The sequence below is a fragment of the Nematolebias whitei genome, chromosome 13, assembly GCF_014905685.2.
Source record: "Nematolebias whitei isolate Nwh7 chromosome 13, NemWhi1, whole genome shotgun sequence".
NCBI classification, from domain to species: Eukaryota; Metazoa; Chordata; class Actinopteri; order Cyprinodontiformes; family Rivulidae; genus Nematolebias; species Nematolebias whitei.
In genome coordinates, this window is record NC_056510.1 from 13,656,321 (window position 1) to 13,675,041 (window position 18,721).

An 18,721-nucleotide genomic window follows, 5' to 3' on the forward strand; every position below is an offset into this window, starting at 1 on the left:
ATGAAACATACCTATCTGTAAGAATAAGTGCAAAAGCAAAAACTTGCACACAGAAAAGTATTAATTTATAAATATTATTTTTAAATAACACTACTTACCTTTCTTAAAAAAAAAAAAAGACTAATCTTCTTTTCTATCCTTGATGTTGCTAAGTGCCATCCAGGCTATGCCATTAGTTCTGCATTGCACAAAGATGTCACCATCCTCAGTCACCGCACACACAAATAAGACTTGAGGGTATTTTTATTCTGGCTTGTTTTTCACAACTAAAAAAAATTAAGTTATCCCAATAGGCATTGTGTAAATTTACAGTCTATGCTGCAGATTTACATATGTGATACCATGGATAGTTATTTTTATTATGTAAATATTTCATGTATAGGCCTAACCATGTTCCTAAATGTTCAAACAATGCATGTTGACTTCTTGCCAATTTAGCAACGCATGTTAGTTGTTTGTGAACACAAGTTGAGTCAGCAATCATGCTAAGTGCTAACATCATCAGCTGACATTTGAGCAATGTACATTTTATGGTTTGTCGTGTCCAGCAGTGAATTTAGAGTTTTCTGGCACTTTTTTTTTTGTGACATTTTCTTTGAAAACTTTATCAAGCAAAGGCTTTTCCAAGTCCACCTGCTAGAGATCAGTAAAAGGATCGGTGATTTACATTAAACACTATTTTAAAGTGTTTTCTAATGTTTGCAAACATGGGCAATTATTATAATTGTTTTGTGTGCTTTAGTTTTTATGTCACTAAACTGCTCATGTTGCAATTGGAATATGTTCCTCCAATAAACGCAGTGATTTTTATTTTTAATGACCAATTAGAAACAAACCATCTAAAAAAATGTCCATAAATTCTTAAATTTCATGTCATCATCAATTTACAAGAAATGCCAGCACAACAATAAAAAAACAACAACAACAACAACTGTATTTATTACTAAATGTGGCTTTCCTCTCTACTTTCTTCTGTTTTTTATTAAGGTCACATGCAGGAAAGTGCATGGAGAAGCCACAGAGCTCATCGAGTGGCAGGACAGTGATAACGGACACAAGACTTCTCCCATGGGGGCCAGTCCACGGATTCTCAACCCCCTGAGATTGTTTGCCAGGGGCTCCCCCGAGCTCAAGAGCAACACAAGGGAAATGACATATTTACAGAACATGGATGACTTTTGGGACTGGTTATCTAACCAGACAGATGTTCAGGGTGCACAGACCAGAACTAAGCGCAGACCCATCGTCAAGACTGGCAAGTTCAAAAAAATGTTTGGGTGGGGGGACTTCCACTCCAACATCAAAACCGTCAAACTCAACCTCCTGATCACAGGGAAGATCGTGGACCATGGAAATGGCACTTTTAGCGTTTACTTTCGCCACAACTCCACAGGAATGGGGAATGTGTCTGTAAGCCTGGTGCCACCTTCAAAGGTTGTGGAGTTTGAGATCGCCCAGCAGTCCACGCTGGAGACCAAAGACACCAAATCGTTCAACTGTCGCATCGAATACGAGAAAACAGACCGCAACAAGAAAACCGCCCTGTGCGGCTATGACCCATCCAAGGTGTGCTATCAGGAGCATACGCAGAGCCACGTGTCATGGCTGTGCTCAAAACCCTTCAAAGTCATATGCATCTATATAGCCTTTTATAGTGTAGACTACAAACTGGTGCAGAAGGTATGCCCTGACTACAACTACCACAGCGACACACCTTACTCTTCCACAGGATGACCTAGTTGTTGTAGATGCATCCGCGTTGTTTTACCTTCAAACTATAATGTCAAACTCTAAACCCATTGTCCTGAACTACCTAAATACCTTGAGACATGTTGAAGGAAAGTCAACAGACAAAGGGACAAATACAGTGACAGGATTTGGAGAAACTTTTGTTCATAATGCACATGTATTCAGAAATAAAACTTCAGATAGTGTTAGGTGTCCAGGGACTTTGATTTTAGGGGTTCATGTGTGATGCAGCGCTAGCCACGGACCCTGGGTAAATTCTCATCATAACAGCACATGTTCTTTGGTGTAGTTACTGTGTTGTCCAGATGTTTTCTTCAAGGCTAAACTATGAGCGAGGAGCTTCCGACAGCGGTGCACTGATGCTAACATCATCAGACTATTTACTCACCTTTTGAGCTGACATTCATGTGTACATTAACAGAACTTAAAAAATGGCACTCCATTATTTCAAATCTTTTTGAAGCTTTGAATAAACATCTTTTTTGTAGTTATGGAATAGAAGCAAATTGATCGATTCATCCTATTCCAAATTACCCGTGACAAAATAAAGTGGTCCAACAAATCAAATTTCAAAGTTCCTTGTGAGCACAATAGTGAATCATTACATTTAACCACTCGACCGTGTGTAAAGTGGCGTGCTCCTGCGCTTCCTCCTGCAAATGTGTTGGTTTCTTGCTACAATTATCCTAAGGCGTCCGCGTGTTAAGCCAGTCTGAAATCCAACATCTGTGTTTACTGGATGCACTTTGAGGCATCAGCCTGCCAAGCAAGCCACGCACTGGATTAATGTGTCAGGAGAGGACGGGAGGGGGAGGCAATAATTGCACGACAGGTAGATTTAGTGAGTCTGGCAGACAATTATCAGCACTTTGTCATGGTCCTGCTACCGGCCCTGACATTACCTGTCTTTAATAGGCTTTAATTAGCCTGGGAAATCCATTCACCAAGAGTGGAGAAACTTAAAGGGAGAAAAAATAAATTAGAAACAGGACAGAAGGGAAAGAATGAGTCTGCAATTTTATCCAGAAGTGGGAATAAATTTGAAATATGGAGTTTTTCCCACTTGTACAGCAATCCTAAACTGCCAGCTTTAGGTGTACAAGTGGAAAACATCCAGTCTATTGGTGTAATGTGCTTCGATCTTGCAATCGCTGAGACAGTTTTGAAAGGTTCTCCTGGAAATCATCTCCAAGTTAAATGTCATAGATCATGTCGCTTGCACATATCCCAGGTTTTTGGGTTAGGGCATGTGCCACTGATGACATAACTGCAATTTTTTATTGATGCTCCTTTATTTTTCCACCATCTGTAAATGATCCAGTACCTTGCTCATATGAGGTTCACGTGTATGATAAATCAGAGTTGATATCCGATGTTTTAGTTTCGCTCCGTTGTGCAAATACTGTGTTTTACTGTGCAAATCTAAACCTGAACGTGTTCAATTATGGCTTTAGAGTAAATGATGTCAGTTTTTCCTGAAATATATGATTATGTATTCTTTTTATTTTTGGTGTTTCGTCATAAATAATGTAGACAAGTGTCAGATTAATTGCTTACATGATTTGAAATTTGGTTTTGTAAATGCATCGTTATTTTTATTTGCCCTTTGCTTGTTTTAAAGGTTTCTCTGTAAATTTGGAGGTGGGAGAAGAGCACCTCTTTATAATTATGTTTGGGTTTTTTTCCCAGAATACTTGATTTCCCAGAAAGTTCATTTTGTCCAAATGTGATGGTAAAAATCAATTAGGTTTTTATGCCATTAAACCTCACATGAAACGGGCTCATTGTATTTGTCACTCTGAGTCAGTCCTGGTGCAAAGGCACTTGCAGTTGTCTTGTTTCATTTCTGAAAGGACTTCTCAACAGGATAAACACACCATTTTAAGAGGTACATTTCAGTGAAGCTTTTTAATGGGCAATAAATCTGTGTCCACAGGCGTGGATGATACCAGAGGTACACCTCAGGGAGCACATCCATTTTGCTGTGGCCATCAGGGACAGGGGTCTTTTCATTCGCTTCCATTACTCTTATCTGATCAGGATGAGGCACCTACTGCTTCGGCGTCAAGTCTCACACCCCCTGCTGCACTCATCCAAATCTTAAAAAAAAAGCATGTAAACATATATTACATTTTTTGTGGTTTAGTTTTTTTTTTTTTTTAACAAACTGTTATAGTCATCACCTGCTACCAAAATGCAGGTGATATGTTTTGCTGCGTCTGTTAGCAAAATATTTCATGATCACTGGATGCATTTTAATGAAACTAGACAGTATAACCAATGGATTGACACTTGATTAACTTAATTCAAAAGGGTCACCACAGCTAATTGATATGCAACACAAAAATGGCTACAACTCAATTTTAGTTTTAAAATTTGGTGTGGTAGTAGCTGAGGGTCATTCACAACACATGAAGAGATCAACTTTCAGTATTACACATTAATTTCAAGGTTCGACCATAATGGACTCCATTTCTCAAAATAAAAGTTGTTTAAAACAATTTAAAACTATGCAAACAAGGAAGTAGGTGATTGCATTCCTTTAAAGAATGATAGAAGCAATTTAAGGTGATATTTAATGCAGAGCTTTTCTACAGTATCAGGAAAAATAATCAAGTTTTAGTTTCACCTGCAGTGTCACCAGCCGGTTCTTCTATTTTTTTGCCACAATCCAAATGACAGGAATTCTTCATTTCTGACAGCATCAGTGCAGGCATCTTCTCTTTCAAGCATTACAGTTAACGGAGGAAGGCGAGTGAGGAAGATAAAAGGTTGAAGAGGCGTCCTAAAGCTGCGATGCTATCAAGCCATTTCCAAGGATCGCTGCTGAGAGGGGCGGACGTGGATCAGCAAGCCGCTGATGAAGACGTCTCTTCTCGCAGGAAAGAGCAGCCTCGCAGCCACTTTAATTAGAGCCAGCGCCTTCGCGTTCACATAAAACAAAAGGAAAAGGTCTTTTTTATCTGCTGAAAAGGGTTTAACACGAAGCTATCCCAGTGCAGTTAGTGTGCACATCCTTTTGATTAGCCAAGTGTTTTGTAATTATGTTTAAAAAAGAAACGGTAGAGGGGGGGAAAAATAATCACCTCAGCCTAACATCCACATCCATTAAAACAATCATTAAAATGAAACGACTGTGGATGAGCAGGAGCCTTCCTAAACCCAAAACCTTTGCGATTCAAAATACAGAAATAAATGAACGAGTCACTTCAAACTGCTGGAAAATGTTTTAATGGGTTAATGCAGGCATTCTTGCAGACAACAACTTCAACTTTTTTCACTTCCAAGTTCTGACGATGCTGATTGACGAGTAATATCATATGAAAATGACGCTACTCTCTGTTTACAAAATCCTCTGAAGTGTCTGTCACACCACGCTACATACGAGACGAACTCAACAACATGACGATCCTCCCCCCCATTCAAACACAATAACATTGTCAGCAGTGATGCTCAGCATCCTACAGATATCCAAGCATGTTAGGACAATTTTGCACATACTCAATTCATGTCATTCTGCAAACGTATCAGATAGTTGCAGAAAATAAACTGATTAAAAACGTGACTGGAACTTGGACACTTTCTCTTGACAAAAACACGACCATGCATTATTAGTCTCTCCACTTTTAGTTGACCACAATATACTGAGAAGATATATTTGCAAATTGGCAATACTAAAAGAAAAATTCTCAAAATTGTATCCATTAACAGTTCACAGATGTATGATCTGGAATATGTCGTTCAAATGGGAGATCGAGTGCAGTCCAATGTTTGACAATGCTATTGGACTGAAGTAGACACTTTTCTTAAAATGTGGATTGACACTGGTCTTCAAAATGGCAATTAATATTTTTTCCCCACACAAATATGCAACATAACAGACTTTCTTGTACATTGGTCTTTTAAAGATGGTTCAACTGTCACTTACATCAAAATGGTGCCATCAATATGGGGCATACACATTTTTTAAAAAGTGTAAAGAACTGACCTTGCACTGAGTGTTCATGCTTTTTAATGTCTAGTCACAAAACGGGCTAAACATTACAAATATATAATATTTCCCATTTAGTTAAATCTTTGTTACGTTCCTATAGAACTCCTTATCAAAATGACTATACATGGGAACTAGTGCAACCTGGAGGAGGCCTGGTCTTTGTGACAAGGCAGGCACAGAGTAAAATAAACGAAGCGCTCTGAGCAGGTCCAGAGCAATGGCAGATATATTAAGGCCATTTCAAAAATTACAGGAAAAAAAAAAACAAAACAAAAACAAACTGTAGCTGAGAACTTGGCTTGCTGCCTGGCAGAACAGAATTCAGCCGAGGCAGCAAAGCAAGTGAGCAAGCAACGCCGATTGAGTCAACTGTTATCCATATCCATTTATTCAGCCTTCCATGTGCCAGCCTCCCCACATCTCTGGCCTGAAAGCTTCACTGTCCATTATTCAAGTGTGTTCAGTTTTGGTGGAAATAAGAGTGGCACCCTCAACAGTCCTCTCGTTGTAAACCCATGCTTCACACCCTTCAGTTTAGTCCTGGGGCAAAGTCGGGCGGTCAGGACTGTTTTAGTCGCTTCCTTGGAAGACCAAAGGGTGGACACTGAGCTGAAGCCAGGGCACGGAAGGCTTCAGCTACCAAGTGTGGATGGGACTGGATCATTGACTTCCAGCCTGCAGTCTCCATTATATCTGTGGCATGGCTGTAAGCACAAGTAATATGATGTTACAACTAAGGAATGATAATCAGCAATCAATGAAGATAAATTAAATAAATCAACACGTAATAGGGTTTTGATTTGTAACATGGTAAACTTGAAGTGGGGCATTTGCCGAAACTAATGTAGGATTAGGATGCCATTATAGTGCACATACAAACAGAATAAAGTTCAACGTTTCAAGGTGTCCTATAAAAGGGCACTAAATCATCTGAAAGAAAAACTTGCCACTGAAGCCAACTCGTTTCTTTCAAAATTGTACAAATATCCCTTTCCTGGGGTTTATCCAGGTATGAGTCTATTAATAACTTGGGGACAAAGATACTGCACTTCAAACTGAAAAGGCAAACAGCACTCTGTCTGCCTGGGCTAAAACAATGAATTCTAATGCATCTGGTTGGGGGAAGAGATAAGAATGTGTTATTAATCTTGTGTCACATATATCAGCTAATTACATACTTGCTATTCCAGTTCTTTCCATCTTTACAGCCCAGCTGTCTCAGGACACTGCACCTATGGCAAGGAGATAAAAAGGTAAGCATTCAGGGCTGGTAAACAGAAATGGCAGCAGGAATTTATCACTGGAGTTTTTTTTTTTTTTTGCACGATACTTGCCTGTTGATAAAATCTATGGCTTGTGCTTTGAGCTGCTCGGCACTGTGCAAGTCAGCCAGGATGAGGGTGTCGGCCACATTCTCCACTGAAAGGCTGTTGCACAAGGCCTCTTCACACATGACCTTTAAACGCTCCAGAGCATACTGTTGTGGGGGGTGGGTTGGGGGCAGAAAGCAGTGGTGAAAGCTTGACTGTAAAGAAATTCTTAATGCTTTGACATTTTGTTTAAACTATTGCAATCAGCCAAGAAATCACTAATAATTAAAAAAAATCCCTTATCATAACACACTTCACCTATCCTAAAATATTTTTTTTCCACAGTTAGTATCTGATATAAAGAATCCACAAAAAAAAAATTTTAGAAAAGAAAAAAACTTAAATAAAGACAAGTCAGTGAGAATTAGCAACTTTTTTTGTTATGACACAATTTTCAACAACATAACGTAATATTTTGTCCTTTCTCAATAAAGAAAACACACAAAATGGGACAGCTGTAGTTCAGGAAGCCAGAGGGGTCAAAGGTTAATCAGAAGGTTTCTGATTTGATTCCCAACCACCTCAGTGAACATGTCCAAGTATCCTGACTAAAACTACTAAACCTTACAATGCTGCACAAAAAGCATCCACATTTGTTCTATGAGGTTTTGTTTAGTCACGAGGAAAAAAAATAAACGCCACCATTTTATTATTTTATGTACCGGAGTATCAGAACACGAGTACCGCAAACAACACATTATATGAATGAACCACAGGAACATGTCTTGAACAATGCCCGAGATGTTTGGCCATAATGCACAGCATCACGTTTGGTGAAAACCAGGTACGGCAAATCAGCACAAATGCCCCATACTGCAAAACACAGTGGTAGAGGGGTAATGATTTGACCTTATTTTGCAGATATAGGACCTGAGCACCTTGCAGTCAATGAGTCAAACTTCTCTGTATGCCAGAGTATACAGTAAAGGCAAATGTGAGGTCATCCGCTCGACAGCTAAAATTTGGCCCAAATTAGATCATGCAACAGGAAAAACGATCCCTAGCAGCAAATCTACAGCAGAGTGGTGGCAAAAGCAAAGAATCATAGTGTTGCAATGCTGCACTCAAAATCCAGACATCAACTCAATTCAACTCTCGTGGAGGGACCTCACGGTAGCCATGTATACAAATAACCACAAATTTAAATTAAATGTAGCAATGCTGCAAATAAAATTAGGCCAAAATTCATTCATACTTGAGTGAGAAGCTGATAAAGTCACAAAGAAATCAAATCATTGAAGGAGTTGTACTATAAGCTATTGACTCATGGAACTAACTTAAATTTCCACACGTCTTTTCCATTTTGGTTTCCTTTTGTTTAATAAGCAATGACATAATAAGTTGCGTTTCTGTACGTTTGAGTTTATGTTTAACTAATTGTATAACCTGGTAAAGATCGGACTTTTCTTAATGTTCTGATATTTAAATAGCTAAAATCAAAAGTGGTTGGACTTTCTTGTCCCCATTACTGTTTATACACCTGTCATGTGATAAACTTATTCTAAAAATGAAGTGCTAATGGTGAGACAGAAAAAAATAAAATTAAAATGTTAATGTGGAAAATATTTACATTAGGCACGGTCTCACAGCAACCTAATTTCAGAACGAAACAGAATAAGCCTCATTGACTTCGAGTCAGTTCTTATTCTCCTTCTATACTAACTGAGCCATTGGACGCTTCAAACATTGAAAGTGGTTAGGGTCCATGGAAATATTACGACCAATTACTGTGTGAGCACAGCAAAATCAGTGCAAGTACTGTTCTGTATCTAAAATAAAGCTGGAGGTAATTACACAATCGAAAATCAGCAAAACTGTCCATAGATACTTACTTTATCTGCAGCTGCCAACAAATTGTCTGCCATCTTCTCCAAGTTTGGGGCCTTTCCTGTGTAAATGAAGCCCATCATTTCCCTAAAGACATCTGGATCCACATCACTAATATCAACACGGTTCTGCAGAAAAGGCAAAAAAATAAATAAAACACTTTACACCTCAAAGGAAAATGACATCTGAAAAAAATGGATTCAAGGAAGGTGAAAACTTTAATTACCAGGGTTGGGATAAATTATCATTGAAAATGACAGTAAAGGATGTCGAAAGGCAGAAAACATTTGTATACTGAGGATACACAAAAAGCAGCAAATAAAACCCATCAGTCTTACCTTTTTACTTTCTTCCATTTCATGTTCAAACATTGCATTAAAGACTGGCGACCTTGCTGTCAAAATAAATAAACAAATTAATACATTTTCATTTACATAAGAATGAGTCAACCTAACTTGTGACCTGTCCAGGGTTTGTCCCGCCTCTCGCACTGTGACTGCTGATATGGGCACCAGTGACCCCCACAACTCAGAAAAGAAGCAGCAGGTAGAAAGATGAATGATTCAACCTGTTAAGCACATTACCTCATCAAGTAGCTCAACAAGCTGCACCAAACATTATTTTCTACAAGTAAATAGGTGCACAAAGATTCACCTAATACTTCTGTGTTCCTCTAATGGACCTCATCAGGTACTGCCATCCTTAAGCACAAGGTTATCTGTGGTTCCCACACAGTGGATATGATCAGCTCTAAAGAATCTCTTACAGATCCATGTTCTCTGCTAATATTTTAACAATGTGACACAACTGATACAGCTTTTACCCTTCTTTAAAGATTTCCCCTCCTCTGTCCTTTTGAACATGTTTAGTAGCTATTGGTGTAGGTTTCCTACTGAAGAGAAGCTTGAATGTTGATGCTCACTTGTAAGTCACTTTACGTGTTCAATGTGTATATACAAACCTACATTTGACTATTGTGGTGCAAAAAAATAAGCTGCAGAATTCGTACAGCTGTCACATTGAAAGCATTTTCTCCTTGAAGACTGCAGAAGCCACCATGTCTAATTGAGATGAGAGGAGAGAGCCAGCCTCTCAATCTCCTGAATCCTACAGTCATCTAGGTCAAGCAGGGCCAAGCAGGAGTGCTGGTGTGGATTAGCAACCACAGCAAAACTAGGCTGCAACAAATCAAACCAGCCACACAGACTCTCCTTAGCCTGTCAAGGCGCTTATGACTCTCCACAAGAGGTCATTAAAAAGAAGCATAGATGTGTCTTTTTATTGCCACTTCTGATGCCCCCCCCCCCCCCCCCACACACACACACACACACACACCCAGTTGGTAATGTCTTACCTGCAAGGATAGATTTGTGGGCTTTGAACTCTTGCCCTCCCACATAGAGGCTGCAGTCTGTGAAGCGTGAACACTCCCAGAGATTTCCTAGGTCATCAGACAGCTGACACTCTGGTACCTTCAGCATGTTCATGTTGGACTGGCCCGAAATGTTAACGGAGTCTTGGACAACACTTACCTATGATAAAAAAAATAAATAAAAAAATAAAAAAAAACAGCTTGATGCAATATCAAAGTAATGTCCCACAATTATAGTTGTATAACTAATACATAACATTACTTCTATAAAAGTTAAATGTATAGAACCACAAACATTAAGAAGGAAATCTCTAAAATTAAAATCAAATACATTAATTCAAACTTTATTTATACAGGTTAGTCTCATTGAGCCTCGAGGACTCATTTACAAGAGACTTGTTTTAAACAAAGAACACAGATGAGGTACAGACAACAATAGACAATCGTATAAAACAACATATAAAATGAAAAAGTAACTAGAAGGAATGAAATAAAAACTAAACAAAAACAGCTACATTATAAAATGTACACAACACTAAAAACAGGAACATGAATCATTGATTAAGAATGAATGAATTCTATTGAATGTAAACAAAGTTTCTTAAAAACAAGCCTTCACCACATCTCTCAGGATCAAAATCATCCGCACTTTGTGAATCAGATTTCGAGTGTCTGATGGGTGATCATCACAGAGTGTGGTGAACCAGAACTGCACGTCCATCTCAATAAATCTAGGAACAAAACTGAACAGATTTCTCCAATACACCTTATTGAAAAGAAAAAGGCATTTTGTCATTTATCTGAATGACATTTGTTTTTCAAAGTGGCACTTTCCTCGAAACTCCTAAAGTTCATTGTAAAATGCGGGCCAGCTCACTTTAATTGTGACAATATTCAGGCAGCTGCACTAATATCAAAATACACCCGACACTTAATTTACCTTGAACATTTACAGACATGTTGAGTCTTATTGACATTTTGAATTCAATTATTTTGAAAACAAGCACTATTTTAAAAGTAAGATGGAGGAAACATTTAACTTGCTAAACGTAAAATGTCATCAGATGCAAATCCACATCTGATGCAAATCCATTAAGCATGCAGTCAAGCTGTACACTGGTCATGACATAAATTAAGACTCTTTCTGGTAAAAGGTTATTGTTGTGGTATAGTGAAATGATTTTAATATAAAAGCAATTCAACGTTGATACCTTATTTAAAAAAATAAAAAATATACTACGGGTAGTCAATTTGTACCACAAACAATGCTAAAGAAACTTTTTATAATGGTACACATTAAAGTAGCCCCTCGACTTTCACAGACTCTCTTTCGCGTTTTTTCAAAATAAGATTGGAAGTGACAAAAAATTAGCTGATCGCTGGATAAGTCATGGATTGTTTATTTAAAATAAATTATTTTTAATGATTTAGCACCTGCTAAATCATATGTGTCAAACTCAAGGCCCAGGGGCCAAATGTGGCCCTGCTTAACATCTTATCTGACCCAAGATTTTATTTTAAATGTAAAATACTTTTATCACTTTAATTTTTTCAGTAATCTTTGATTGTGATGTCAAAAATGCAACATCAAATGTCAAATGAAACCAATCAAACTCTAGCTAAGGAACCTGCAACCAAGAAAAGATGTTTGGAATCTAACTTGACTTAATGTAGATTCTGAAACCAGCCCTTAGTTTGAAAAAGGTTTTAATTGTGACCCCCTTTTGTAAGTGGGTTTGACACCCCTGTGCTAAATTATTAGGTGCAGGGAGAAGCTCCCTCCTGCAGCCTGTCATGATCTCTGCTCTCTGCCACCTGCAGCTCTCTGACATGACCACATTTCTCCTCCTCCGGCTGCAGCAGCTTCGTGATTAACCATTCGCTGTCCGGCTGCACCGATCGACTTTTGTCTTCCAACTTACAATTCAAAGTATGTAACATGATAAAATCGTCATAATCACAAAAAAAATAAGTGTTAAAAGTTATTTTTAATTATTTTAGAACTTCTATGTTCAGTTGTTACAGTTTAATTGATCAAGAAGTACATTTCTGTTCCGTGCTGCATCTGTTGCGTGGAGGGTTAACCCTTCGCTCCTTCGTCCTGCTGCGCTTCTCTTCTCTACAATTTAAATACTGTACAAATTTTAATACTGTAATATTACAGTATTTAAATTGTTTATTTACACAGAAGGCAGGAGATTGGGAGTAACAGGTGATGAGTGTGATCATTATATATATATATATATATATATATATGATAGATAGTACGATAAACAAGGGACTACTGTATTTAAAGAAAAGGAACAAAATGCCAGTACAATAAACAAAAACACTTGGCTAAAAGTCAGCTTTATGCTTTCAACATTTTCAGGTCAATACAACAGAGATTCAACTATGTGAACAACAGTAGGACTTGGTTTTGTTGATTTAAGGCATTACCAAAGACAAAAAAATATATAAATTCAATAAACATATAAAAAAAGTCAAATGAACTTTACCTCACAAAACAGGGTGAGCTTGTCATCAGGTAGGAGTCCATTAGCTTCATCAAGAAGAAAGTCTCTCCTTATAAATTTTTTGAAGCCCCAGTCTTTGCCTTGGACAAATCTATATGCTCTTTGGCTTTCTGTAACCAGGAGAAAAAAATAAATAATGTTAAGACTTTGAACGGTCTAAACTGGCTGAATTGTGGAATATAAAGATCAACAGAGAATTAATATTTTACCTGGCTTGTACTTACCCATTGCTTTTGTTTCTTCTCTTTTAGCATTCAACAAAGAAAATTTAAACTTTGCTCTGACTTCACTTTTTGGACAACTAACTAGAAGTAAATACAGTGACAAATAATCTTTGCTTTCATCATCGAGTCCTTTTGGATTAACTCGCAAACACCTGGCAATTAAACAGAACAATGCAATCAGCGATCTTAATGGGAGAAAACAATTCTACTTTTGTTGCTTTGGTGAAAAAAAAAAAGAAAAATGAATGCCAACAAAATTTACATAATCAAAAAGTTTAACGAGTACTGACCATTTCATTTTATCATTTGGGCCGGAAGAGAAGGTGGAACTCTTCAACACCTCTCCCATTTCTTCTCGGCAAAAACTAAAGTTGTTTATGGTCCACATGTAAGAAAACTTCACAACTTTGACCTTGAAAACGACAAATAAACAGGATCAGAGGGTATCTTTTTAACTTTAGTGGTACAACTTGCTTTGTCAGATATAATGCATCACAGTAAATATTTTACATGTTTAATTTCAGAGCCAAAACTTCACTAAATGTCTTGACAAATTTCCAACAAAGTTAAAGTAATGCCCTCTGGATGGATAAATAATAAATAAAAATAAATAAATAAATAAATAAATAAAAAATAAACATTGTTGAGACTTTTCATATTTTATCCAAAACATTTTGTCTGTCTGAGGGGCTGCATGAAGCTCAGTACTATAAATAGCCCCTTCTCATAGTGAGAAGTTAAGTTGGCAGCTCTGAACACCACATACAGAACACCATGGACTTTGTGGATAAGGTGAGGGATGTCATCATGGAGACTGATGAAACAATGGTCTCTACTTGGTGTTGATGATGCAGTAGAGGTGGTCAGTTTAAGGTTAAAATCAGACACCACTCTGAGCAGGACCACACTTTCCACAGAACAACTGTGTCAACTCTTGAAACTGTGCCTGCAGTCAACCTACTTCACATATGGGGAGCAATATTATAGGCAGAAACATGGGTGTGCTCTGGGGTCTCCAGTTTCTCTATTGTTGCCAACCTGTACATGGAGGAGGTAGAAAAGAGAGCCTTGACGTCCTTTTCAGGGACACCACCAAGTCATTGGTTCAGGTAGGTTGACGACACCTGGGTTAAAATTAAATCCCAGGAAGTCCAACATTTTACTGACCACATCAACTCTGTGGATAAATATATAAAGTTCATACAAGAGAAGATGTAAAATAAAATATGGCAGGTTGGCTTTCTTGGACTGTGAGGTCTCAGTTTCTGATGGAGGACATTTGCAAACTGAGTTGTTCCACAAACCCACCAACGCAGACCAGTATTTGCAGTTTGACTCCCATCACCCATTGAAGCACAAATTAGGAGTCATCAGGACTCTGTACCACAGAGCAGACAGCGTCCTCACTAATTCAGGAGCCTGGCAGAAGAAGAAATCCCACACAAGACTGGCCCTGGAGCAATGTGGATATCCTAACTGGGCCTTCCTGAAAGCAGAGAAGAAACCCAAACAGGACCCCAACCAGCCATCAGGTGAAAAGGAGGAACCCAGATCCAGACCAGTGGTCATTCCATATGTTGAGGGAGTATCAGAGAAACTGAGACGTTTATCTTCTAAACGTGACGTCCCAGTGGCTTTTAAACCCCAAAATACATTACGGCAAAGACTGGTTCATCCTAAAAATCCAGCCCGCCGGCACAAACAGAGTAATATTGTGTATGCTGTTCAGTGTCAGGAGGGTGATCAGTCTTACATCGGGGAAACTAAACAGCCACTGGCCAAAAGGATGGCCCAGCACAGAAGATCAACATCATCAGGCCAGGACTCTGCGGTCTACACTCATCTCCAGGTCAGCTGTCACTCGTTCAGGGATGAAGATGTTCACATCCTTGATAGAAAGGAACGATGGTTGGAGAGAGGAGTAAAGGAGGCCATCTTTGTGAAGAGAAACCGTCCATCATTAAACAGGGGTGGAGGCCTCCATGTTCAACTGTCCTCCTCTTACAATGCTGTTGTTGCTAGTATCACTCAGCCCCCTGTGAATAGCAAACAGCCATCAGGGCACTAACAATCGGTCGTTAGGCTGATGGTCCTCCTTGATCATGTGAACAGCTAGTTTTGGCTGTCAACAGCAAACTGGTCGATCCACTAGAGAAGGGACTATTTATAAGACTGAGTTTAGTGCAGCTCCTCAGACTGACAAAGTATTACATAGTTCATAATTTCATAAATGTATCTTCTGGATAAAAGACAAAACATTTCAACTTTTTTTTTTTTATTGATTTTTTTTTTTGTCCAGAGGACCTGTCTTAAATTTGTTAAGATTTCTACCAGGACTATTGAGCATGCTTCAGGATATTTTCACATTTAATTTGACACACAAATAATACTGAAGAAAAACTGCAGCTATACACAAATAACTGAATTCAACTTTAATGATCCTGAGGTTGTGCAGGCTGACTTACTAAAAGGGTTTTCCCACAAAAGTCATAATTATACTATTTTTGTGCCACTTTTTTTTTTTTGGTTTTTGTTTTGAATGCCATGGCACTAGGTTCAACCCTGAAAAACTGGTTTGACAGTTTCACTAGTTTGTTGCTAGACATGAGTACAGAACCACAAACCTCTTGGGCTAGGAGTGGTGTTTTGAAGATCTATATTTTTATAGTAATTTCTATAAATCTGTGCGTTGTTTAGTATGCTTAATTAAAGGGCAAACAAACTGTGCAAAGTTGTAGCAGCAGTAAGATAAATAAAAACTAAAACATGGGCTCGTTGACTGAAGCTCATCTTGCTGTTTTTCAGTGTTTTGACACTATCAGTCACAATGTGAATGCTGATCCATGCATCCCTGTCATCAATTAAATTTAACAACACCGTTAACCACTTCTTTACCAAATGTCAGCTTCTTTAATATCATCAGTTGAGGTTAATACCTTGTACATCGTTTTAAATATACGTGCATGCTTGCATGCTTAGAGCCAGTCTTGACTGAAAAAAAGTTTCAAACAACAGCTGTTCTTTCAGTTTTTGCATACCAGTACATTCACTGGCCACGTTATAAGTTACAATTACTGGTTAACACAAATAGCTAAGTGGCCAATCACATGGCAGCAAACCAATGCGTTTAGGCATCCAAACGTGGTAAAGACTACTTGAAGTTAAAGTCGATCATCAGAATGAGGAAGAAAGGAAATTTCACAGACTCTGAAAGCTGCATGTTTGTTGGTGTCAAACAGGCTGGTCTAAGTGTTTCAGAAACTGCTGATCTACTAGAATTTCCACTCACAACCATCTCTATGGTTTACAGAGAACGGCCAAAAAAAAAAAGAGAAACTAACCAGTGAGTGGCAGTTGTGCAGGCAAAAATGCCTTGTTGATGTCAGAGGTCAGATGAGAAATAGCAGATTGGTTTGAGATGAAGGAAAGGCAACAGTAGCACAAATAACCCCTTGTTACAACCAAAATATATAGAATACCATTTCTGAACGCATATCGAACCTTGAAGAAGAATGGGCTATAGCAGCAAAAGACCATGCCACACATGTCAGCTAAGAAACAGGAAACTAAGAGACGATAACAATATTTACTAGACTCCAATGGCCTTCACCATCACCAGATCTCAATTTAATCAAGATGTGGTGGAATGAGAGATTTACATCATGGACATGCAGCTGACAAATCTGCAGCCAATGTGTGATGCCATCGTATCAATATGGACCAAAATCTCAGGAATGTTTCCAACACCCTGATTAATCTAAGCCACAATTAATTTAGAAGTTCCAAAGGCAAAAGGAGGTCCAATTCAGTATATCAGAAGACATTTGGGACGTTTAAACTTGACAAAATTATAATTCTGTGGGGTTTTGCTGGTTGCGAAAACAATCAAACCAGTCATTTGCTGGAACTAAATAAGAACTAACTAGTATTATCTCTGAAACTATTCAGCAGTAGTGTGCACAGTTCCACTAACATGCTAACAGCTAATAGCAGAAATACATTTTTTGTTTAGCAGATTAATTTTTTTGCTAACTTTGGAATTTTTTTTGCAGAATTAGCTTCCGCTAAATTAGGTTTTGCCAACTTTGTTAACAAAATTCACAAGCTTGTTCCCATCTGTTGTAGGCATGTCCCAAAGTCCATAAGGCACGCTACTGGCGAACTACGTGTACACTTGACAAGACATAAGTTTTTGGTTAGCTGTGCCCACCACTGCTATTCAGCTTCATTCTAAAGTAAAAAAAATAAAATAAAACTCCAAATTGAGCAATTATTTGCTGTTTTTTTTCCCCCCAACAAGAAAAAAAATAAATGTAACAAAACTTTTGTCATAAAGTGTCTGTAAAAAAAGAAGAATAAGTTAAAGTGGAAATACTAGTTCAAGGTTTTGACAACAATGAGGAATAATTCATAACAGCAGCTGCTTCATCAAATTTAAACATTCACAAACATAATAAGACCAATTCTATCAACATATAAAATAAGGTTTAGTGTGTCAATGTATGTTCATACCTGTGTATAACACCAGCTCTCTGCCACAGGTCCACTTGACATCTCCCCAGGAGGAGGAGGAGTGGGAACCCGTGACATCACTGGCTTAATGGTACCACTCTCCCACGTCCTTAAAACACTAGAAGTTCCAAGAAGAAAATGATGTTAATTTTTGAACAAATTCACATAGGATTCATCCCCTCCTAACTGTAGACTGCTCGCAAAATATCTTGATTGAAATATATATGCCTCTATTTGTCTTTAACTGATCATCCTGAATAGTGTACTACCACATGAATTTTATAAAAGTTCACAAAACCCTGTGGAATGAAGTTAACAAAAAAGTTGAGGCAACTTCTTTAGGTTATAGAATTTAGAAAATTGGTAATGCAAATATGTCCATGTTTGTATATATTTTTTATTTTTGTTAAATTAAAATTACAGTACTTACCTAAAAAGGAAAGTAGAAATGTTCAAGCATAGGGAACTAACTCTATTTCTGTTTATGTACATTTTAAAAACGTGTGTAATATGTAACCATGTAAACGTTGACTTGGAATAGAATATTTCACCAATTGTCAAATAGATATTAATTTTCCCACCTCTGTAATAAAAAATATTTTTCTTTGTGGGATAAACATTTGTTTCCTCTCACTCACAGCAGTAACATCATGACAGATGATTTTCAGCTGATGACTGTCAGTAGATTTGGAAACTTTCCAGAATGTATTGTAAAACTATAAATAAGTATGTTCCACTTTCTGATTTAAAAGCAAAGACAAAAAAATATGTATATTGCTTTTAGAACATCTAGAAGTAAAGAGGTCCTGTTCAGACAGACAACAAGTCAGTGTGGGAAACCCCTTGTAACTTTTCCAAAACTATGCTACAATTGCATCTAATTTACACCACCATGGACCACCACTGTTAAGAAAAAAAAAAAAATCAGTAAAAGGGGTCATAATACTTTTGCAAATATTACCTTACAGTACATTATTTTGGAAAATGTTAAGGAAAAACTCAAAACTCAACAGTATCAGTGATTTGTCATTGACACCATACAAAACGTGTGTTGACATGTACCTTTTTAATCAAGTTGTATTTTCTCCTCAGCTTCCAATTTAGCTATTTAACACACACACACACACACACACACACACACACACACAATATATATA

The 18,721-nt window shown here is 37.8% G+C and overlaps 2 protein-coding genes across 2 annotated transcripts; one reads left to right on the plus strand and one right to left on the minus strand.

Moving 5' to 3' along the window:
- Nucleotides 1–870: 870 nt before the first annotated feature.
- Nucleotides 871–1,787, plus strand: nxph2a (neurexophilin 2a). The gene has a single exon (XM_037686116.1). It carries the CDS (start codon nt 871–873, stop codon nt 1,732–1,734), a length of 864 nt encoding a protein of 287 aa, XP_037542044.1. The 3' UTR covers nt 1,735–1,787.
- Nucleotides 1,788–6,037: 4,250 nt separating this feature from the next.
- spopla (speckle type BTB/POZ protein like a) lies at nt 6,038–17,662 on the minus strand. Its single transcript, XM_037686351.1, has 10 exons — nt 17,565–17,662; nt 13,343–13,464; nt 13,053–13,204; nt 12,811–12,938; nt 10,295–10,472; nt 9,279–9,334; nt 8,946–9,068; nt 7,078–7,220; nt 6,922–6,975; nt 6,038–6,447 (listed from the first exon to the last, which is right to left on the minus strand). The coding sequence occupies exons 1-10, from the start codon at nt 17,640–17,642 to the stop codon at nt 6,303–6,305; spliced, it is 1,179 nt and encodes a 392-aa protein (XP_037542279.1). The 5' UTR covers nt 17,643–17,662; the 3' UTR covers nt 6,038–6,302.
- Nucleotides 17,663–18,721: the final 1,059 nt, after the last annotated feature.